Below are 23,068 nucleotides of genomic sequence, written 5' to 3' on the forward strand. Positions count from 1 at the left end.
CAATACTGTCAAGTAGCTGTTTCATCACAAATTTGTTTTATAAATAGGATATTCTCTGACTGATGTTTCTGTGTACTGTGGATACAATAAACAAATTCCTTAACAATCTGTTGCCACAGGTGGTGAGGTCAGCTGTGACTAGCGGAGCAGGTAGTACTACCTCAGGAGTGGTGTCTGGCAGCCTTGGCTCCAGGGAAATCAACTATATCCTGCGTGTCCTGGGCCCTGCTGCCTGCCGTAACCCTGAGTGCTTTGCTGAAACTGCCAGCAATTGTGTCCGCATTGCCCTGCCTGCACCCCGTGGAGCTGGCACAGGTGAGTGTGTAAGCTTTTTTAAGTAAGTGTAGTAACTTTTGCATTTTGATTGAATTTTTAACCCAAACCTCACGCAATTGTTTCTCCATAGCCTCTGATGATGAGTTTGAAAACCTTCGAATTAAGGGACCCAATGCTGTGCAGCTGGTGAAGACGACCCCTCTGAAACTGTCCCCCTTACCCTCTATCCCTGATACTATCAAGGAGGTCATCTATGACATGCTTAATGCTCTGGCTGCCTACCATGCTCCTGAAGAACGTAAGACATGTTAATAAGACCCTGAAATGATCTCTTTGAAGATTGTATTGTATGATTAAATTAAATATTGAACATTTTAGTGAAGTTTTTTTGTGTTTATGTGTGTGATGCAGCTGAGCGTCCAGAAGAACGTGCGGCAACTGTTCCTGGTGGTCAAGACCTGTGCCAGATACTTCAGGATGTTGGTGACGATGTTTACCAACAGTACCGACTCACCCGGCAGGGTAGCGACTTTGACTCCCAGTCTGCATTCCATATCAATGTGAGTATCGTTGACAAGTAGTCTTGTTTAGCTTGTATACTGATATGGTATGAAATGTCTCATCTCCTCGGCTAATAATAGAGGTGTGTCTCTTCCTCTCAGACTCAAGTGTTTGCTGCTGATGGAGGTGTGGCCGAGTCTTCCCAGTCTGGCACACCGCAAGGAGAAGGTGAGAATGTTAATCAGACAGATCAGGTATTGTCATCTCACATCAGTGTTGCTGTAGTAGTGTATGTCATGGTAAGTCTGTATGTGTAGAGTCTATAATATTTATCCCAAATTAAAGGATTTAGTCTACCAATAGTTGAATTAAATGGATAAAGATGAAAATATCCACTTAAAGCATGCTGCAGAACACACATTGTGCTTGGTTTGATTGTAATGTATGACCTTATTCATTTGAGAGGGTTATTTCAGTGCCATATAAAGCACAAAAATCTTAAATTGTGTAGCTTTGACTATTTGAATGCTATAATTTTATTCTTTTAACCCTTACATACTGTTCAGGGTCAAATTTGACCCTTTTTTTTTTTTCTTTTTTTTTTTTTTACATTTGAGAGCTGTAAAAACATCCAATACACTTATGTTAGCCAGACTTTTCATAATGAGACCCACACTATTCAAAAATGGAAATAAAATGCACCGTTTTTGGGTTGGTTTTTTTGTGCAGCTGATACACATTTTATACATGCAAATGTCTAAAATTGACCTCTGCTAATTTAAAAAAAAAAAATCAAATATGTTATTGTATTCCTCATATTCTATAAAATGTTCACCTGGACCATAAAATAGTGATTGTGAATGTCATTTTTTCCATAAGATTAATCAAACATTTATTAATGACTGATGGGGAATTTATGAATTTGAATTGATATAGACAGTAATTATGAGTCAGAATATGAACAGTATGTGAGGGTTAAGTAGTGTGTGTGTGTGTGTGTGTGTGTGTGTGTGTGTGTGTGTGTGTGTGTGTGTGTGTGTGTGTGTGTGTGTGTGTGTGTGTGTGTGTGTGTGTGTGTGTGTGTAAAATGTATGTTGATCTGAACTACCTCAGCCTCTACACCAGAAGACATGCGGGAGGAAAAGAAAGAGCAAGAGGGAGAGAAGAGTACCACGTCAGAGGAAGGTAAAGCAGCTAAAGTAAAGGGAAGCAAGCCTCTAATGCCTACCTCCACCATCCTGAGACTGCTGGCTGAGCTGGTGCGCTCTTACGTGGGCATCGCCACACTAATCGCCTCTTACTGCTACACTGCTGGACAGTCTGAGCTCATTAAGGAGGCGAGTAGTTCAACAAAATCTTATCAGCTTATCACACCTTTATATTACCATGCCTTACTATAATTGTTCCACTTTACCACCCTGTATCGTAACAGGATTGCAGTGTCCTGGCCTTTGTGCTCGACCACTTGCTGCCCCACACCCAGAACTCAGAGGACAAGGACACCCCAGCCTTGGCACGTCTCTTCCTGGCCAGCCTGGCAGCTGCCGGCACAGGCACTGATGCCCAGGTGGCCCTAGTCAATGAGGTGAAGGCTGCCCTTAGTCGAGCACTCGCGATGACGGAAGGTGCAGAAAAACATGCCAGGTAAGCAGCATTAGAGATAAGTATTCCAACTTGATTGAATAGAGATTGATACTACAGCCACTGATTAACACTGTCATTTATATATGTGTACAAACTCTCATTTGCTCTCTCTTTCCTGCCATATCTATCTCACAGACTTCAGGCAGTGATGTGCATCATCAGCACCATCATGGAATCATGTCCCTCCACGTCTAGTTTCTATAGCACTGCAGCAGCCAAGACCCAGCACAATGGCATGAATAATATCATAAGGCTCTTTCTCAAGAAAGGACTGGTCAATGACTTGGCGCGTGTGCCTCACAGCTTGGATTTGTCCAGGTATATGATTACACAATATAATTTAATTTGGCAATTTAGATGGTAGTAGACCAAGGTCTGTATTACAGTGTTATTCTTGGATAAGTAAAATGGTAAAATGACTCCATATTCCTTCTTTGTATCATTGGTTTAGTCCCAACATGGCCAACACAGTGAATGCTGCCCTGAAGCCTCTGGAGACTCTGTCTCGAATTGTTAACCAGCCCAGCAGTCTGTTCGGGGGCAAAGGAGGCTCCAGCAAGACCAAGGCTGAGCATGACACTGTGGGCACTGCCAGGGACAGCAACAGCAACACTCAGGAACAAGGTATCCACAAGCGTCACATGAGATATTTCAACACTGTCGATTGAATGATTCCAAATATGTCTGTTGCTGATGTGTAGTATCTATTCCAGGAGAGTCGGGTGAGGCAGAGCCAGTAGAGGGCAACCACAGGGTGCAGGGAACAGACAGCGACCTGATGGATGGCGAGACGGAAGGAGACACAGTGGTCATTGCTGGTCAGCCAGAGGTTCTCAGCACTCAGGCTATGCAGGTGATTGATGGCGTATTACACATAATACTCAAATAGTATTTCTCAATGTCTCACCTCTAACTAATATCTATAAAATTCTAAAATTGAATCTATATATATTTTATTGTGCTTGAAGGTAGAGAATGAGTTGGTGGATCTGATTGATGAGCTTCTGGAAAGAGACGCTGGTACTGTCAACAGCACAATTATAGGTATGTCAGTGTCTAGATCCTGGATTAATTTGGCAGAGGACAGTGAAGAGAGCCCAGTGCAAATGTCTTATTTGTTGTCATTTTAACCATCAGTGGGGCGCAGCGGTGAGGATGAATCACAAGAGGATGTGTTGATGGATGAGGCTCCCTCCAATATTAGCCAGGCATCCACTCTTCAGGCCAACCGGGAAGGTAAGACAGCTAAACCTCAGGGCTTTGTGTGTTTATCAGGGTAAAGAACATCAAAGTTGTTGCCACTGGCCTGACTGACTGCTTTTGATTTTTTTAGATCTTTTAAAAGGGACATTTTGTTTTCTCTCTTCCATCAGATTCCATGAATATTCTGGAACCAGAGGATGAGGAACACACGCAAGAGGAAGATTCTAGTGGTAGCAATGATGATGAAGATAGCCAGGATGAAGAGGAGGAGGAGGAAGAAGAGGAGGAGGAAGATCAGGTATGGGTTAATGCAGTGAAGTTCAGTAAACAAGTCTGTGTTGAGTGTGTTGTTTGTCTTTAAAATTGTGGCTGCTACTTTTTCTCAAGGATGATGAAGAAGGAGATGAGGATGATGACGATGAAGGTTCAGAGATGGAGTTGGATGAAGATTTCCCTGACATCAATGCTGCACCTCACATCCGCTTCGAAAGGTTTGACAGGGATGATGACCTCATCATAGAGTTTGACAACATGTTCTCCAACAACGGTAAGCATGCTGTTTTTAAGGGTCATTTGTTACAAACATTAACAAAGGTCAAATGTATTTGTTGGGTCAATTCGTGAGCCCACTATTAGAAATTTGAGAAAAAAATCAGGATCTTTGTTCCTTGCAAAAACAACATAGTTAGCCTGATTTGTGAAAGACTGTTTCAAGCTGCATGTGACAATCAGAGGGTAACCCTTCTCCAAAGCGGCTCTGCTCACATCACTAATTAAAGCTTTGGACAGTTCAAATTAGTGGAATCACAAACAAAAACTGATGATGTAGAAAATACATTTTCATTAGCTTTGTTTTGTCATAAACATACAGGACTTGGGGTTGTGCCAGAGCTGTCCCCTAATGTCTGCCTACTGTTTTCTGTTGTTCTTCCGTCAGCTGACATCCCTCCCTCCCCAGGCAACATTCCCAGTTCCCACCCACTGATGGTGCGCCATGCTGACCACGGTTCCCTCACCCTAGGTGTGGCAGGCACTAGCAGCCGCCTGGCGCAGGGCATGGGTCGCAGCCAGCGAACACTGCGCCAGCTCACTGCCAACAGTGGACACACCATCCATGTCCACTACCCTGGAAATCGCCAGCCCAACCCTCCACTCATCCTGCAGAGGTGAAAGCATGTCTCTTGGTGTATTTAACAAAGCATCTGTGTCACAAGATGGGTTTGGATGTGAGGAACAATACTGATTTTAAAATGTCTGTTTCTCCTCTACTCACCGCTTAAGATTGTTGGGTCCCAGTGCAGCAGCAGACATTTTACAACTGTCCAGCTCTCTGCCTTTGCAATCCCGTGGTCGAGCTCGCCTTTTGGTCGGAAATGAGGATGTGCACATCATTGCCCGTTCTGATGATGAGTTGTTGGATGACTTTTTCCATGAGCAGAGCAGCACAGGGGGACAAGCAGGTGAGAATTACCATGTATCGTTGTTAATGGAATGTTTATTGGTTTAGTATTGGCTTGAATTCCTAACATGTTTTTTTTTTTTTCTGTCTCTCTAGGCACTCTCTCTAGTATTCCCACTGCCTTAACTAGATGGACAGATGAGTGTAAAGTGCTGGATGCTGAGAGTATGCACGACTGTGTAGCAGGTAAGTTTTTCCAAAGTCTTGGTTGGGTGTGGTGCATGTCTTCAATGGATGAACAATTTTCATGAGTATCTCTATATCGGTAATGTGACAATATTTTGGGTATGGCCACTGGGGCTTTAAGAAAATATTTATACTTTTGAGAATTTGATCACAATTAATCTGGATATGATGGCCAAGTCGTTAGAACAGTTCATTCCACTGTTCTCTAAACACATATTAACCATGATTACATCTTATTTGGAGTCTGTTACTTAACTTAACAACAATAAATCAAAATGTATAAAGCTAAGCAATAATTGTAAAAGCAATGAGGTGTGGAAGTCAGTATCAGCAACATTTGCAAGTGTAAATGAAGTGACTGAAGTGACGTATGTGTTGGTGTAAAACAAAACCAAAAGAATAACACAAAAGTCAGATGAGCTTGATGAATGTTTAAGGTATTGGGATACTGGCATTTGTTCAGGTGGGCTTAAATAACTTCTAGAACACTGGCAAGGTGATACCACTCACAGTGTTGGCACCTCAGCTCCACCTGGCCAAAGTCCTCCAACACACATACACCACAGGACCATTGATGAATTCTGATGTTTTATGTCTGCTCTCAGTGGTGAAGGTGCCTATCCTGCAGCATTTGGAGAGTCTGCGAGATGAGGAGCTGGAAGAGCGTAGGGAGAAGCGAAGAAGGCAGTTGGCTGAGGAGGAGGAGTCTAAACAGAATGAGAGGAGGGCCTCTGGAGCAGAACAGGCCAGGGAACAGACCCTGCAGGTATGTTAATAAGACATGTTTGTTACCACAAAGGTACATTCAACATTTGGCGTTTTTATCCACAATTTTCTGATTGTCAACTATTGTCGTCAATAGGGTTCTGGACTGGGGACAGTAAACGGTGCAGAAAACACTGCAGGTACTGACATTTTGTAAAGATTATGTTTTTGATACTGTAAATGTTTCACATTTCTTGATGGGAATTGACACATCCCAGAGATGGGTACCTGGACGCAAGCAGTCAGCAGAGCGTGCTGTGGGATGAGGTAGTAGTTTGTATAGTTTTAGGATCACACCAGATCTGGGAGATAACTATACAGTCTACTGTCTTTCTTATGGCAACGCCAAAGCAGCTTGGCATCTTCATCGGCTGCAAACTGTGAATATCTGCTGTACATCTTGAACCCTGAATTCCACTTATTGACATCACATCTGTGGTTCATAATGTTATTTCATATGTTTCTTGTATTCAGTGTACTTTTCTGCAGCTGGCTGTGCTGTGGTGAGGTAGTAAGTTGTGTTGTTGTTGGGGATCAGGATTGTGCACCCCGTTCAGGAGATAACTATACAACTTACTGCCTTCCTCAGCAGAGGCCTTTGCCGTCGACATCAAAAATGTAGAAAACGAATCAGCATATTGATATTCCAGTTCTGTTTATGTGTGCTAGCTTCGTGCTATCTTGTCTAAAACAGTCATTCACCTTTCAAACAATAGTGTTTGGAAACAAGAGTTTTAGCTGCAGTTGTATATATGGAAAATGCTTTCTATAATTAATAATATCTATTGTAAGGGTATCTTAAACAAGTTAGCAATGGTAGATGTTAGCAAGCATGGAAGAAAACAACTTGATACGTAACACCAATTGTGTAGTAGTATTGTCAGAATAAGTATTTACTGTTTCTAAACCTTGTAATCTGTGTTGAGTCACTGTAAAATTAAGATGAGTAATATTTTTTTCCAGTCAAGATTGTATGGAGAGAGAAAAAACTGTCCTAGTCTTCACATACATTTTCTGTCTGGATGTTGCAGAGGGTGAGCAGGCTCAGGGTGGCACCGTGTCATGTCTGGACCCACCCAGGGTCTCAGAGGGCTTTCTCACTGCTCCACCATCTGGAGAGGTCACTCCCACCACCCCTGCCCCTCATGAACAAGCCCTAGTCTCCCTGGAGACTGCGATCAGTCAGCAGGTCCACCAACCAATTGCTGACTTGCTACTGGCCGAGTCGCATGCCAGCTCACTGGCTGCTCTGGCAGGGGCAGGCCTTCCACCCTTGTCGACAACTGACAGGCCAAACAGTGAAGCGGAGGCATCTCAGATGGAAATGTCCCCGGCGCCCACAATCGGTGAGAGAGTCGGAGGAGGGGATGGAGGAGGAGCGTTGGATGAAGGCAGGGAAGGTAGACTAACTTTGAAAAATGTCTTTATACAGACTGGCCAACAGTAAGGATGCACATCTGTGATTAAAATTGCGATTTTGCTTTGTCACTATTTTCTGAACCATGATAAATACAAATCAGTTCCTTAAGAAACATTGCTACAGTTCATTGATTTAATAATTTCTAATTCTAATACTTAACCTCACTGTTTTTTCTCAGCCTCCCTAAGTCCAGACATCGTGGAGACCTCAGAGCCTGCAGTAGTGGGTGTGTCACAGCTTGAGGGGTCACCCATGGATACCAGCAGCCCTGCCTCTGCCACTCAAGAAGAAGCTGCTCAAAACCCTGTCCAGATTGCCACCCTGTCTCAGGAGCTGTCTGGCAGTGGGGAGAGTGGGCTGACTGACAGGCAGACTGATGCAGAGACTGGGTTAGTACCTTCATCTTTGACCAGATCTATGTTCAAAGGCAGTTTTATGAACCCTGTATGTCTCTAGGCAGATAACGCAAATTTTTGTTTTTAAGAGTTACAGGTTATTGAAAATGTCTAACCACTTTTAACAGTGCATTAAGCTTTTGTTTCAGTCCAATGCAAATCAGATACTATTAAAATTATAGGCCAGCATTTCCAGCCCTTTTTTGCAGCATTTCAGTTAATAGTCTGTGCACCTGCTTTCTTTGACATGCAGTGTTTTTGTAAGCCCTCTCATTTGGCACTTTCAGGGGAGATGGTACATCTGGCCTTTCATAGAAGTGGTTTGACAAAACAACAACATTGCATATTTCAGTTAAATCCCCACATAAGAGTCTAAGTACATTCCTCTTGTTTCAGTATATCACCCTACATCTTTGCTTACTGACCTTTTGTTATGGTTATAGCTCCAACTCGGTCTCATCCCCTGGAGAAACGATGCCCAGAAGTGACAGTGCAGACAGCCAGTCTCAGGCCATCCAGGAAGAGCCCCTTCCATCAACCAGCAATGAGGAGGAGGACCCACTTGCAGGTCAAATTAATTACTGCCTGTTTCTAAGCTTTTAATTTCTGTTTTGTTTTTTAAGATATGACATAATTACATTTTTGTGGGGTTTTGTCCTTGCAGGCATCAGTCTGCCAGAGGGTGTGGATCCCTCTTTCCTGGCAGCGCTTCCTGAGGACATCCGTCGAGAGGTGCTGCAAAATCAGTTGGGAATCAGACCACCCTCCCGTTCTCCTGCTGCCACCAGCTTGCCTACCTCTACTGCACCGGTACTGGGAGGACCAGGGGTTACAGAGGTCAGCCCTGAGTTCCTGGCAGCCTTGCCACCTGCCATCCAGGAGGAGGTGAGGGAGTGAAACTACTAAAGATGATTGCTAGATGGAATGCTTACTCTAAGGAAAAAAGGAAGTGTGTGATTTCCGAGTTAGGAAATCAATAAAATCTGTTTGTTTAACTAAACATGTCATTGGTCATCTTAGGTTCTTGCCCAGCAACGGGCGGAACAGCAACGCAGGGAGCTAGCCCAACAGCCCCCACAAGGAGACACCCCTCTGGATCCAGTCACCTTCATTCAGACACTGCCCTCAGAGCTCCGCCGTAGTGTCCTGGAGGACATGGAAGACAGTGTATTGGCTGTGATGCCCCCAGACATTGCTGCTGAAGCAGCAGCATTGCGTAGAGAGCAAGAGGCACGCCAGAGGCAACTGATGCATGAGAGGCTGTTTGGTCATAGCTCATCTTCAGCCCTATCAGCCATCTTGCGCTCACCAGCCTTCACCAGTCGGTTAGGGAGCAATCGTGGCGTCCAGTATACCCGCCTGGCTGTGCAGAGAGGAGGCACATTTCAGATGGGTGGAGGAACAAATCACAGGTGAGAGGAGCTGGAATTTAGAGATGTTTAATTTTTGTGTCATTGAAAATGTCGTCATCAAATCATATTACCTTTTTGACAAATTACTGATTGAATATATGTAATCCTTTTCCTTCCGCAGACCATCCAGTTCCAGTGTGGATTCCTTGTTGCGTCTGCGCGGTCGATTGCTGCTGGACCACGAGGCCTTGTCCTGCTTGCTGGTGTTGCTGTTTGTGGATGAACCGAAGCTCAACACCAGTCGTCTGCACCGTGTGCTCAGGAACCTTTGCTACCATTCTCAGACTCGTGGGTGGGTCATTCGCAGCCTATTATCCATCCTCCAACGCAGCAGCGAGAGTGAGGTGTGTGTGGAGACCTCACGTCTAGAAGACTCTCGTGGCAAGAGGAGCATCCAGGGAAGCTGTGGAGGAAAAGGCTCTGCCACTTCCTCTCTCTCCTCTTCATCTTCTTCCTCTTCCTCTTCCTCATCTTCCTCCCTAGAGCTACTGAACAGGGTGGAGTCTCGCAGCTCCAGCCAGCTTTCCTGGCTCTCTGTTTCTATGGACGCAGCATTGGGCTGCCGGACAAACATTTTCCAGATCCAACGAGCATCAGGTAGAAAGCATGCTGACCGGCATTCAGCTGGGGGTTCTGCAGGATCTGGAACACTGGTAGGAGGAATGTCAGGGGCTACTGCAGGTGTTACATGTGCTGGAGGTGGAGGTTCCACTGTCCACATCCACCCACAAGCTGCTCCAGTGGTCTGTCGACATGTGTTGGACACACTCATCCAGCTAGCCAAGGTAAGAATCCACCTGTCTTCTAGTACATCTGCTGTGTCATTTACGTTCTATGCTATGTTGTAAAGAAAATTTCAATGAAGTTATGATAATGGAAGTCCTTTTTGTTTCCAACAGGTATTCCCCAGCCACTTCACCCAGCAGCGCTGTAAGGATCTTTCAGCATCATCTTCAGATCTGGACTCTCGTCTTTGTTCAGGCTCCTCTGGTGGAGGTGGGGGCTCCAGGTCAGGGTCACAGTCTCAAAGCAACGCCAGCTCCAATGCCTCCAACACCCAAAACTCCTTAGGCTCCTCTGTCGTTACTCCCCAGTCTCTGGGAATCTCCACCGATTTTTGGGACCTGCTGGTCAAGCTGGACAACATGAATGTTAGCCGCAAGGGAAAGGCCTCTATGAAGACGGTGCCTCTGGGGGGCAGTGCAGAGGCTGAGGGGGCCCAATTCAGCCTGGAAACCTCCCCTCTTGGCCAGCTGATGAACATGCTGTCCCACCCTGTAATCAGACGGAGCTCCTTGCTCACTGAAAAGCTGCTGCGCCTGCTCTCCCTCATATCCATTGCCCTGCCTGACAACAAGGCCACAGAGGTGCCTGCGGGACACCCTACTCCACAGGCAGCCAACCCTAGCACAGCAACCAGCTCAGGAGCCACAGCCCCAGTCACAACACAGGGCATGGCATCAGGGGGCTCCATCCAGCCCACTGTCGTAGGCCCGGGAGCCTCTGTGGTAGCCGGAGCCCAGGGTACATCCTCAGGGACAAGTCTAGCAGTCTCCCAGACATCCTCTACAGCAATCTGTATACCCACGTCCACTGGAACAATCTCCACAGGTATTGTTGATTTATTCCAAGTAAAATGCCATCAGTTAATTTAACCCATTATGATTAAAGGCACCTTCTAAAAAAAACATTCTAAAACCAAAGGTATTGTTTAAAAACAACCTCCTAAAACCTGATACCAATAAAAACAAACAGAAATGAGCATCCCATAACACATTTCACCTTCACCACATGTATTTCAGCGAATTATGATGCATTTCATTTGTGTTTGATTTGATGTTTTGAAAACAATGACATCATCTAAAACATACACATTGCATCTTGCTGTGAAAGAAGAAGCCTGAAAATCTTGCACCTGGATATACACACAAATGTTTCATCTGGGCTTGATGTGTTAAGTTTTACGGTGAAAATCATGATGCAGTTTACAATGAATTTGGGTGTTTTGCCAAAACAGGGAAACAGAGGGGCACTACGAGCAGTACAGAGAGTGACAACAAGATGGCTTCAACTGGACTCACAGAGAAACAGCTTCAGCTGTCTGTGGAGGTATGCGGAAAACATTGTTCGAAAGGGTGTCAGTCATGCTGTCTTTGTGACTTGTAAAACTTGTTTACTGCTCATGGAGAAGTGTAGCTTTGCATCAAACTTTGCTTATCTTTTTGCTTCATGAAATTTGTCTCTAACTTACACTGAGGATAAATTGATACAATCCCACTGACAAAACCAAGGAAAGAAGTTTATGATAAAAGTTTAAATTTTGAAATTTGAGTCAAGTGGCATATTTGTTTTGTGGCTCTGGGCTTGCACATATTCTGTTTTTTATTATAAACAAACTTTGTATTTTTCAATATTTAAGTACTTGAGTTGTATAAAATGTAACTTCAGGTGAAAATGTGATGATAAAAATACCATTTGCAGCTCAAACACTAAACAATGTTTTAAGTTTGTACGTATCAGCTCTGGCTGATCGGCAACATAACTTCTAAAGTATACAACCCCAATTCCATTACTGGAAGGATTTTCTTAGCTGTGTTACCTCAAGAGGACCTTGTTTACTTTAAACTGCAGTGAGCAGTTGTGTTGTGTGGTGACACACACCAGGTAAATCTGTCTTGAAACCAGTTAACCTTTTTGATCTGTGGATTTTTCAGTGAAAATCTGTATTTGATTCCATGCTCTTTTATAGTAGTAACAAAAGACGTGTGGCACAACTGCTTCATATCATTTTAAAGTAATCTGTCACACCACCACATGTTTTTACCTTGATCTATTTTTTTTAACCTTGATACACTGACCAGTCCATCAGGCTATGTCATGTGTGCATGCTCTCACATCAAAGTTAATGTCACTGTTGAATGGCTGAGTTGGATGGGTGGCTTGAGTGTTAAGAGATATTTGGATTGTCAACATCAAACATCTTTTTCTGGCTGGCTACGTATCATGAGTCTTGTCAGTATTAGTTAAGCAAGCAAGCTTTATTCATATAGCACAAGGAGAAATAAGTTTAAAAGATTAAGAGGAAGCCATACACTTAAAGATGTGCACTCATGTGGCTTCTGAGACTTTACATTTGTTCTTATGAGCCTTTATACAAGAATATTAATTACTGCTTAAGAACAGTTTTTTTTCTGCTTATTCCACCTATAACTCCTTTCCTTGTCTTTTATTAGGTGTTGACGTCTCATTCATGTTCAGAAGAGGGTCTGGAGGATGCAGCAAATATTTTACTGCAGCTCTCTAGAGGAGACGGCGCAACCAGGGACACTGTGCTCAGACTGCTGCTCAGTGGAGCAAGACACCTCGGATACACTCTTTGCAAACAGATCGGTGAGTGCTGTGCAACTTCACATATGCCAATTCTTGTGCTCTTACTCAAGCAACTACAGTTCTCTCCTTACGCACGTTTCCAAACCTTTTCTCTCTCTCTCAGGTACATTACTGGCTGAACTAAGAGAGTACAACTTGGAGCAGCAGAGACGGGCACAAGCAGATTCACATTCCCCTGATGCACCTGAAGATTCCTCGCTCTCAGGCAGACTGAAGGGCAAGATGACTAGCAGGTTAGCCAGTGATGGCTCTGGGCTACCCAATAATATTAGGTTGTTAAAACACATGCAATCGAAACTGTGGCAGACTGTTTTTTGTCAAATATAAACTCTAGTTCTGTTTTCCTAAGCAACATTTCAGTATGTAATGATAGTACCTTATTTGCATGAAGGTACATTTTTTACAAGTACAATGTCCTTTACCTTGTTTGAATTTGTTGGATGGGGCACAGGTTCGATGGGTCGGAAAGTGTGGTGATTGTGGCTGCCCAGAAGCGCACCCTCGGGGGACGTGAACTACAACTTCCCTGTATGAGCTCGCTAACCTCCAAGACGTCAACGCAGAAGTTTTTCCTGCGAGTGCTGCAGGTCATTATCCAGCTTCGTGAGGACACACGACGGGCCAACAAAAAAGCCAAACAGACAGGGCGATTAGGTAAGAAAATGTACACAATATTCTAGTGTCCATATAAAATCCTGATGATCTAGCAAATGATAAAACCACTCCCCTCCATCTCTTAACGGCCAGGCTCATCAAGTTTGGGCTCAGCCAGCAGCATCCAGGCCGCGGTGCGTCAGCTAGAGGCTGAAGCTGACGCCATCATCCAGATGGTGAGAGAGGGTCAGCGGGCACGCCGGCTCACACAGGCCCCCCCACCCACCGCCTCTTCTGCCTCTGCCGCCGTCACAGCCACTGCCGGATCCTCAGTGGTGGCCCCTCATGCCCCCACTGGTGCTGCTCCCCCTGCTGGCACAGCTGCTGCTGCCACGGTTAGCATGGGCCGCACTGACAGCAGGCATACTCCTACTCACACATTGAACATACACACTGTAGGAGTCATCTGTGGGGAAACCTATTGATTACATATTACGCCCATCACAGTATATTTGTTTCTGAGTTACTGTGGTGGTCTTCTAGATAAATGCTATGAAATGGCCATTAGCTACTGACATGCTTCATGTCTTAATTAGCTTTGCTTATACTGATTTTGTGCGTTTAGTCCATTAATCTAACCCATTACTAGAAATGCACATCTGTCTTATTTTGAGAAATAAACAAAACCTTTGATATAGGATTGCATTGGTATAGCAACAATATAATGAAGTATGCAGGCAGCTTACAGCCTGCTACCTGAAGTGTTGGTTTATGCATAGTGACAATGTCCTCACTGTGGCCATGATGAACATTGACAGCTCCAACCGAAAGACAGATGTATTAGTGACCCACTGCATTCTCTATTAATGTCTTTGCATTGACGTGTTCTACTGTTGAAATGTGAAGTGTGAATGTGCTGCCTGCTCCAAACTGTTTGACTTGTTCCACTGATGTCATCTGTTTGCTGGCTGACATGGCTTCATGCTTTTGGCCCCCCTCCCGAACTCAGTCCCAGTTCCTGTCCTCTCTTAATTGATCATGGGAATGTCATGATGCATGGCAATATTAGTCAAGTATTAGAATAAAAAAACTGCCATAAATGTCACATTAATCATTATTTCTTCTATCCTTTTTCCCTTATCTGTTCCCTGTTGTTCGTCCTCTGTCTCTCTGGTCCTACCTGGCTTGTTTTCTGCAGTCTGAAGTGCAGTCAATGTCAGAAGCCCAGGCAGCGCAGAGAGATGACTCGCCAATGGATGTGGACCAGCCATCTCCTCTAGAACAGGATCCTGCACCACTGGGTATGAGTCACTCACACTTATGATGCACTTGAACCTCCTTTTCTCAAATTTTAAAGATAACATATCCTCCTTTTCAACCAGTTAACAAACTCTGCTAGGTTATCGATGGGCTGTTCGTGTCTATGCAAATGAGCTACTACTCCCCACGTCCCACTCTGGAACGTGTTGTAAACTAGTTGTCATGATACAATGCGAGATTATATGACTATAACAGGAAAGACAGAGGGCAGTTGACAGAATTCATATTCATACTGGAACTGCTTTTAAGCTGCAGTAGCGTCACTAATGCTAATGTTACAGTCAGTAGGTGATTTGTTCATTTTTAACAGGTGTGATGGCCCAATGGGAGAATTAGGGTTAACCATAAACCTAGGACTGTAGGATTATCATATCAACCTAGCCTTATTCTTGAAATTATAATTAGGGCCCGAGCAGCGACTGCAAGTCGCCTGACGAGAGCCCTATTGAAATTGTAATGTTTATTATTATTATTATTATTATTATTAGGGACCGAGCGGCGACTGCAAGTCGCCTGGCGAAAGCCCTATAGAAATTGTAATGTTTATTATTAGGGCCCGAGCGGCGACTGCAAGTCGCCTGGCGAAAGCCCTATTGAAATTGTAATGTTTATTAGGGCCCGAGCGGCGACTGCAAGTCGCCTGGCGAAAGCCCTATTGAAATTGTAATGTTTATTATTATTATTATTATTATTATTCTTCCGACATTTCGTGCCCCAATTTCGCCCCTTTCCCAAATGCGAAAATGCTTATACTTTTGCACGGACGTCCGGCCTCATCCGAAATTCGATATTTTTGGGTGGTCGCACATGGTCGACGCAGAATGGCGGAATAGCGCCCCCTACAAAGTCCAAAAATGCCCATAGGGAATTTTGCTAACTTTGTCCTATGCTCACAAAATTCGGTACACATATGTATTATACCCACATATGCAAAAAAGCCTCTTGACCTCATGACTTCAACCCAACAGGAAGTCGGCCATTTTGGTTTTGATTTTTCCCACCTAAAATTAACTCCTCCCACAGCGTTCGCCCGATCAAGTTCAAATTAGGTACGCAACATCTCCAGACCTAGCTGAGCTTAAGTTGTGCTCTGCGCATCCGTAGGTCAAAGGGCGTGTCTGCCAGGGCTCAACTAACTTTGGCGTGCTCGCCATGTACATACGAGTGACTCTCACGCCCACATACTTCATCCAATCAGCTTCAAACTTGCTGGACATGATGATGGCTCCGCCCTGAACGTCCCGATATATTAACTTCCCACGTAACTCATAGCGCCCCCCGGTGGTAACAGGAAGTTAACTAAGATTCATTAAAATTACATACTTTGCCCCATCAACTTCATTCAGAACCAGTTGGTGAAGCTACATTATGAAGACTGTGAAGCTACGAGTAATGGCGTCCGTGTGGCGACGCGGCGACCATCAATTCCTCGCCATGAAAATACGTTTGGCTTTTTGATGGCTTTATTGAACTCGTATCATCATGAAAATTGGTACACAGGTCCAGGGTGCCGACCTCAACGTCTCACTCGTGTCGCCCCCTAGTGGAAATAGGAAGTGCCATATTTTACATCATCATTGTGCGATTTCCACAAAACTTCACATGTGTAATCACTGTCCCACCCTGAACGCAACCGCTTGTTTTGTTACACTCTACTGCCCCCTGGTGGATGAACCATCAACCTCTCATAACTCCTTCATGCTTTGTCCAATTCACTCCAAACTTCACATGACTGATGAGTGGCCGCCCTGAACACACCAGACCATATGTGTAACTACCTGTGACTGCCCCCTACTGGATGAACGAAACATTGCATTTTTGGCCTCCTTCCAGGTTTTTTCTCACTTTCTGCTTCACGCCACAGCCCCGCCATGCCTCAGGCCCCGCGGTGGCATGGGTGAGCGAGGGCCCGCCATCGCCGCTTGCGGCTTTAATTATTATTATAATTTCAATTTAATATAACTGCAATGAGGCTAAATACATATTTGTTTATAGGCTTATTCTTTAATTAAATGTGGACATTAAGCATTTAAATAATGCTTGTCTTTCAAACTAAACTTTAATATACTGATGAAACTAATACATTTTACCTCAAACTATGTACCTATAGCAGCCGAGCATGGTGTGGTCAGTCCTTGTTAATTTACATTACTTGCTTCACTCTCACGTTACATCAAACAGGTGCAGTAAAAACTATGTCTGTAGTCATGTATCTCCTAAAATATTTAGTTACAGAGTTAGCTTGGTCTGTGATGGTCATCATAGGAATACTACAGGCAGCAGTGAGTCTCTATGATCCTTTCACTCTTCTGTGACTACACCTTGCTACTTGTAACTTTGATCATGATGGTGACACTAATCTATAGAGCAGTGGTTCTCAAACTTAGTTTGGATACTGGATCCCCTACATAATTTTAGAGGGAAGATTTTTGCATTTGTATGGCTCAAGTCTCTATACATCTCCATCGATTTGATGTCATCAGTCAAATATTGCGCTATATCATAAACAGGGTTTGAGCTGGCATCTAAAACAGGGAGTAGAAGCAATAACTCAAGCGATCTAAATGTAATGCAAATAGAAAAACTGAATATGGAGCTTTTTCTCTTACAGTTTAATTACTTTGGAATTTTGTTTCCTAGATGAAGAAGGAAACGGCCAGTCAGAGAATGAGGAGAGACTTCCAGACCTCCCTCTGCTCAGCGAGCAGCTGTTGTTGGATGAATTATGGGACATGCTCGGGGAGTGCCTGAAAGAGCTGGAGGAGTCCCATGACCAGCATGCTGTACTGGGTAGGTGAAATCCATCTTAACAAATGCATTTCTTTATGCTATTTGTTCATACAATATTTATGTCTGTTCAAGGAGCATGGTTCCCGGAATGATGATCTCTTTCTTTCCCCAGTTCTCCAGCCTGCTGTGGAGGCGTTCTTCCTGGTCCATGCCACAGAGCGAGAGAGCAAACCTCCTGTGAGGGACACCCGGGAGAGCCAACTGTCTCACATCAAAGATGAGCCTCCACCACTGTCCCCGGCACCCCTTACACCTGCTACACCTTCATCCCTAGACCCATTCTTCTCCAGGGAACCATCCTCGATGCACATCTCTTCAAACTTGCCACCAGACACCCAGAAGTTCCTCCGCTTTGCCGGTGAGTGTGAAAGATAAAAAGTCAGGAGAATAATAAAGCTTTGTCCCAGTGTGTCGTTTAGTACGTAACGGGTCTCATCCTCTTTCCTTGTAGAAACTCACCGCACAGTGCTTAACCAGATCCTGCGCCAGTCCACCACTCACTTGGCTGATGGGCCTTTTGCAGTGCTGGTTGACTACATACGCATCCTGGACTTTGATGTTAAGAGGAAGTAAGTGAGATTCTTACATTTTGTCCAGTGTAGTTATTGGCTTTTCGAATCACTGACCGGCTGGGGTTCTTGGCCATCTTTGCAGGTATTTCCGCCAGGAGCTAGAGCGTCTGGATGAAGGCCTGAGGAAGGAGGACATGGCTGTGCATGTGAGGAGAGATCACGTGTTTGAGGACTCCTACAGAGAGCTGCATCGCAAGAGCCCAGAGGACATGAAGAACAGGCTGTAAGGCTCCATTTCCTCTCCATCCAACTGCATGTCCTCTCAATTCAGAACCACTCAGCCTGAGTCATACTCTGCTCCTTTTCCATTACAGGTACATCGTGTTTGAAGGAGAAGAGGGCCAGGATGCTGGTGGCCTGCTGAGGGAATGGTACATGATCATCTCCCGAGAGATGTTCAACCCAATGTATGCGCTGTTCCGCACGTCGCCCGGCGATCGTGTGACTTACACCATCAACCCCTCATCCCACTGCAACCCCAACCACCTCAGCTACTTCAAGTTTGTGGGTCGTGTGGTGGCTAAGGCAGTCTATGATAACCGGTTATTGGAGTGCTACTTCACCCGCAGCTTCTACAAGCACATCCTGGGCAAGAGTGTCAGGTAATGAAGCCACTGGTGGCCTACATATCTACGAAGTGTTCCAACTATACATTATTCATACAATGCTCATTGATTGCTAAATTGTACAAAAAAAGAAATATTTCTAAGTCAAAATTTTTGGATAATTAATATGCATTTCTGTGGTATTCCCAGGTACACAGACATGGAGAGCGAGGACTACCCATTCTTCCAGGGCTTGGTGTACTTGTTGGAGAACGACGTGTCCACACTGGGCTACGAGCTGACATTCAGCACAGAGGTTCGTGTCTGCTCTCTAAATGTTTCAATTAGCTTCAAGTTGAAAATTGATTTTCATGCAGTATCGTCTCCTTAACTCTTTTGGGCCTAAAGGGCTCAAATACCACATGCTCTTTGTTATCATGAAATGAGTGATGGCCTTAATATACCGCTAATGGAAGCCATCTGTGACACACAGTAAAACATTAGGCTGAAATATAACAAGATAAGCAGCACTGAAAGTGTGTGTGTGCAGGTCCAGGAGTTTGGGGTGTGTGAAGTGAGAGACCTCAAGCCAAATGGAGCCAATATCCTGGTCACAGAGGAAAACAAAAAAGAGTATGTGCATCTGGTTTGCCAGATGAAGATGACAGGTAAGATTGTCGTTATTCCACCAAACATTTCATTTCCATAAGCGGGGGGGAGGGCTACAGCAAGTCAGTTTCACTGACAAAAAAAATCAGTCAATGCAGATGGACCGATGTACATTTCATTTTAAATGTTCATGCTGTATGAATGAAAAGCTGCTTCTAAATGATACAGTGCATTGAGAAAGGACTAGGTAGCAGCCCTCGAAAATACTGGAACTGATCAATATGCAGCAGAGAGCCAGATGTGTATCTGGAAGATGGTTGATTTATCTCAAGTAACATCCTCCAGCTGCTGCTCAAATACATTATTCAGTAAAGCTTTGAATTTTCTGCTGCTTGATATATACAAAAAAAACATCATCAAATTAAAACGTCAGCTGCAGGCCAAATAAAAAAATATCATCACAGCTACATAAAGGTTCCAGAGTAAATACTCATAACTTGTTTTCTAGGTGCAATCCGCAAGCAGCTGGCAGCTTTCCTTGAGGGATTCTACGAGATCATCCCCAAGAGGCTGATCTCCATCTTCACTGAGCAGGAGCTGGAGCTGCTCATCTCTGGCCTGCCCACTATTGACATTGACGACCTAAAGGCCAACACTGAATATCACAAATACCAGTCCAGCTCCATCCAGGTATGGATCAGGAAACACGCGTACAAGATTATAATTAAAATGTCTACCCACTTCTACACATGTGAGAGGACTCATATGGTTATGTTAAGAGCTGACAACACCAAACCCAGAAGAGACGGTGTCAAATTAGCACCTTTGAGATCGACTTCCATCGTCAGATTTAATTTTAGTACAGATTGTTTTCCATTTAACTGCAGCCACATTTATTTGTGAAACAATTTCATGTGATCTATCAAGTTGCTACTTCTGCAGCACAGACCGTAATATTTACACTACATCTCACAGAAAAAGAAGTGCCTCTTTCACACTTTATGAATTGAAGCAAGTCAAAACCAAAATTCTATTCGGTTGCTATTTGAAATTATTTCCCATATCTTGCAGCTTCCAGCCATTTAACTATCGATATCTGCCCCTCACAACAACAAAAAACAGCAAAACAAACTCATCTATAGCTTAACTATTCTTGTGACACATTCTTTTGTTTTCTTTTTAACTAGATCCAATGGTTCTGGAGGGCCTTGCGGTCCTTTGACCAGGCCGACCGGGCCAAGTTCCTACAGTTTGTCACTGGCACGTCCAAGGTTCCCCTTCAGGGTTTCGCTGCTCTGGAGGGCATGAACGGCATCCAGAAGTTCCAGATCCACCGTGATGATCGCTCCACTGACCGCCTGCCATCTGCTCATACCTGGTAAATACACAGCACGATTACAAGGCTTGAATAATTATGTCTTGAAAGGGTCATAATTGTGAAGATGAAACTTAAATTCTAATGCTCTCTTCTTCTCTACCCTCAGCTTTAACCAGCTGGACCTCCCAGCCTATGAGAGCTATGAGAAGCTGAGACATATGCTGCTGTTGGCCATTCAGGAATGCTCAGAGGGATTCGGACTGGCTTAAACACACAAACATGCATACAAACACTTGATTTAGATTTGCCCACTCATACAGATAACCTTTGAACGCACGCACGCGCACACACACACACACACACACACACATACACACATACACATACACACTATCATAGACATTACTGGATTACTTGTTGAATGGCCTAGACTTACTGGTTTCTATTCCATATAAAACAGATAAAACCAGCAAGTGAAATGGACTGATTAATATTGCGTACCACACAGAGAGCCTCATGTTGACACGATTGTGTCTCCCTTCCCAATTTAATGGCAAATGCAAGAGCAGATTCAGAGGATAAAACATGGACTAATATAAGAGACGTTTTCTTCATTTAGTTTGATTTCTCTGTACAAAAGGTTTGGGAGTTTATTATGTTTAATCTTTTTTGTTCTCTGGCTGTGTAAAAAGAAAAAAGAGAATGTTGTTTGAACAGGATGGTTATAAAACCTTTGGGGGAAAAATGTTGGTGGTTTCTTGTTGCAAATTTGTGACCTCACAAGCCTTGTTGATGGGGAACATTTTTATGGGGGGTATATGAACAACTTGAGAAGTTTTGGAGATATTCACAAAAATGCACTTTTCAAAAAAATTTGTGGCATTTTTAAGGAAGGATGGTACAAAAAATGAAGAGAAAACCTGAAGGAGATAAAAAAAAAAAAAAGACATTAACCATAAATTCTAGAGTATTTTTGGCTATTAAATCGCTGACCCAGCCTTGAGCCTTTGAATCAGAGTGGAATAATACATGAATAAATGCATAAAATTGCGTCCATTGTCTCTTTTAACAGTGTTTCAATCATGCAGTGATCTCATTTCATCAAGATCAAATGTGTCAGTTATTGTGTGTAATCACACCAAAAAACATCTTAATCAGACAAATCTCAATAGAAAATATTTTCTATTGGCAACATTTAGATTTAATAATTGAAACCCCAAATGATTCTGTTGCAAGTGAATCAATCCCGTAGTTGTCATTAAACCCACCAGTGAATCAAACTGTCCCAGATGACAGTGTGTAATGAATGACTGACACCATCCATAAAGCACTTTTTTTCATGACCTGACAAACATTTGGATTAGACCAGTTGGGAGCATTATAGGAGCTCATTGCAGCAGCGCTGTCATTTCTCATGCTGACACTGACCCAGTGTCCTCTCCAGTCGCAGATGATTGTCTGTACCCTTGATTTTGTCTCAGTGTCCCTCACTGGCCACTGTTTGATTGCTGACGAGCTGAAGATGACACAGCAGTGGCAAAGGCTAAATATTCATTAAAAACATGGAAATTCATAATTGTGATCAGATGAAGTTTTATTTGAAATCTGGAAAAAAAGGTGGATCACCTAGATTATGAGGAACTGGCATCCACGTTGTCCTCACAGTAGACCATATTGATAGTCAGATTTATTTATTTTTTAAAGGAAAGCATCCATGTCTGGTTTAGGGTGTGCTGAGGCGTGATAAATGAAATTACAGTGCTGTCATGCCGGATTTCAGACGCTACACTAAACACACACACACACACATGTATGAAGAACATGCAATTTTCTATTGAACACGCTTGATTTGCGTATTCTGTAAGCATCTGTTGGTGTGTGTAGGCCTTGATTTGCAATTAAAGGAGAAAAATAATTAATCCATGCAGGGACTTTTCCTGAAAAAAAGATTACACTATACGTACATTTCCTCACAAATGGGCTCACATTTTTGTGATAAACTCGGGATTTTAGATTTCCCGTTGAAGAAATGGCGTAGACACTTTGAATTTCTTTCCTGCAACTGTTTGAAATGGAGATACCAGTGGCGCTGCCAAAGGAGCTGTTTGGATGCACTGCACCAGCCCCTCCACTGGGTGGGGATCATTACAGTGATTGAAGAAGATGTTTCCTGTCAGACGTTCACCGTGGCAGTGCATTTTGGTTTCCAGCAAACTCACCCTGTCACATTTTCCATTTCATGCTGATGGAACAATTTATGGGTGACTGTTGCAAGAACTGAAACCATTTGTTGTGTTTGGAGCCACTGGTGACCCTTTCATTGTGTGCATTCATGTAATTTAAAACACTTTTTGGTAGATAACCAAGAAAACCCTCCAGTTTTACTTTTAGAACTAGCTATGAATCTCTGCTATATTTCTATAAAGAAAACATGTTCCCAAGGAAATACTTTTGAAACTTTGGATCTTGAAACACATCAAGAACCCCCACCTCACTCCAATAACATGTCCCAGTAAAATGGGACAATCACTGATGGTTCTTTTCAAATAGGGTGATGTGAAAATTGTAGACTAATTAGGCCTGTAAATTCCCCACAGGCCTAATTAGCCTACAATTTTCAATCTTTTTTTAATGAATGGTTAGGTTACACGACGGATTCAATGAATTAA

At 43.6% G+C, this 23,068-nt stretch overlaps 1 protein-coding gene across 8 annotated transcripts in view; it reads left to right on the forward strand.

The window, feature by feature from the left end:
* huwe1 (HECT, UBA and WWE domain containing E3 ubiquitin protein ligase 1) overlaps positions 1–21,148 on the forward strand; it is a 44,708-nt gene extending 23,560 nt beyond the window's left edge. For 5 of the 8 annotated variants that reach the window (XM_062428026.1, XM_062428033.1, XM_062428030.1 and 2 more), the window contains 41 exons: positions 120–315; positions 407–574; positions 688–836; positions 939–1,005; positions 1,891–2,114; positions 2,210–2,421; positions 2,557–2,739; positions 2,873–3,045; positions 3,135–3,274; positions 3,390–3,465; positions 3,559–3,657; positions 3,795–3,922; positions 4,012–4,171; positions 4,562–4,790; positions 4,906–5,084; positions 5,180–5,269; positions 5,875–6,035; positions 6,132–6,174; positions 7,066–7,434; positions 7,633–7,843; positions 8,293–8,417; positions 8,514–8,734; positions 8,870–9,261; positions 9,383–10,046; positions 10,161–10,872; positions 11,279–11,370; positions 12,495–12,651; positions 12,755–12,923; positions 13,103–13,305; positions 13,399–13,640; positions 14,444–14,546; positions 17,206–17,355; positions 17,468–17,713; positions 17,807–17,924; positions 18,010–18,150; positions 18,242–18,529; positions 18,683–18,788; positions 19,023–19,140; positions 19,590–19,771; positions 20,269–20,459; positions 20,566–21,148. In XM_062428026.1, coding sequence (XP_062284010.1) covers positions 120–315; positions 407–574; positions 688–836; positions 939–1,005; positions 1,891–2,114; positions 2,210–2,421; positions 2,557–2,739; positions 2,873–3,045; positions 3,135–3,274; positions 3,390–3,465; positions 3,559–3,657; positions 3,795–3,922; positions 4,012–4,171; positions 4,562–4,790; positions 4,906–5,084; positions 5,180–5,269; positions 5,875–6,035; positions 6,132–6,174; positions 7,066–7,434; positions 7,633–7,843; positions 8,293–8,417; positions 8,514–8,734; positions 8,870–9,261; positions 9,383–10,046; positions 10,161–10,872; positions 11,279–11,370; positions 12,495–12,651; positions 12,755–12,923; positions 13,103–13,305; positions 13,399–13,640; positions 14,444–14,546; positions 17,206–17,355; positions 17,468–17,713; positions 17,807–17,924; positions 18,010–18,150; positions 18,242–18,529; positions 18,683–18,788; positions 19,023–19,140; positions 19,590–19,771; positions 20,269–20,459; positions 20,566–20,668 — 7,980 coding nt within the window. In that variant the 3' untranslated portion in view covers positions 20,669–21,148. Of the gene's footprint in view, positions 1–119; positions 316–406; positions 575–687; positions 837–938; positions 1,006–1,890; positions 2,115–2,209; positions 2,422–2,556; positions 2,740–2,872; positions 3,046–3,134; positions 3,275–3,389; positions 3,466–3,558; positions 3,658–3,794; positions 3,923–4,011; positions 4,172–4,561; positions 4,791–4,905; positions 5,085–5,179; positions 5,270–5,874; positions 6,036–6,131; positions 6,175–7,065; positions 7,435–7,632; positions 7,844–8,292; positions 8,418–8,513; positions 8,735–8,869; positions 9,262–9,382; positions 10,047–10,160; positions 10,873–11,278; positions 11,371–12,494; positions 12,652–12,754; positions 12,924–13,089; positions 13,306–13,398; positions 13,641–14,443; positions 14,547–17,205; positions 17,356–17,467; positions 17,714–17,806; positions 17,925–18,009; positions 18,151–18,241; positions 18,530–18,682; positions 18,789–19,022; positions 19,141–19,589; positions 19,772–20,268; positions 20,460–20,565 lie in introns of all 8 variants that reach the window. The other 3 variants (XM_062428034.1, XM_062428032.1, XM_062428031.1) reach the window with 3 other exon arrangements.
* Positions 21,149–23,068: the final 1,920 nt, after the last annotated feature.

This window comes from Scomber scombrus, chromosome 10 (genome assembly GCF_963691925.1).
Source record: "Scomber scombrus chromosome 10, fScoSco1.1, whole genome shotgun sequence".
Classification (NCBI taxonomy): Eukaryota; Metazoa; Chordata; class Actinopteri; order Scombriformes; family Scombridae; genus Scomber; species Scomber scombrus.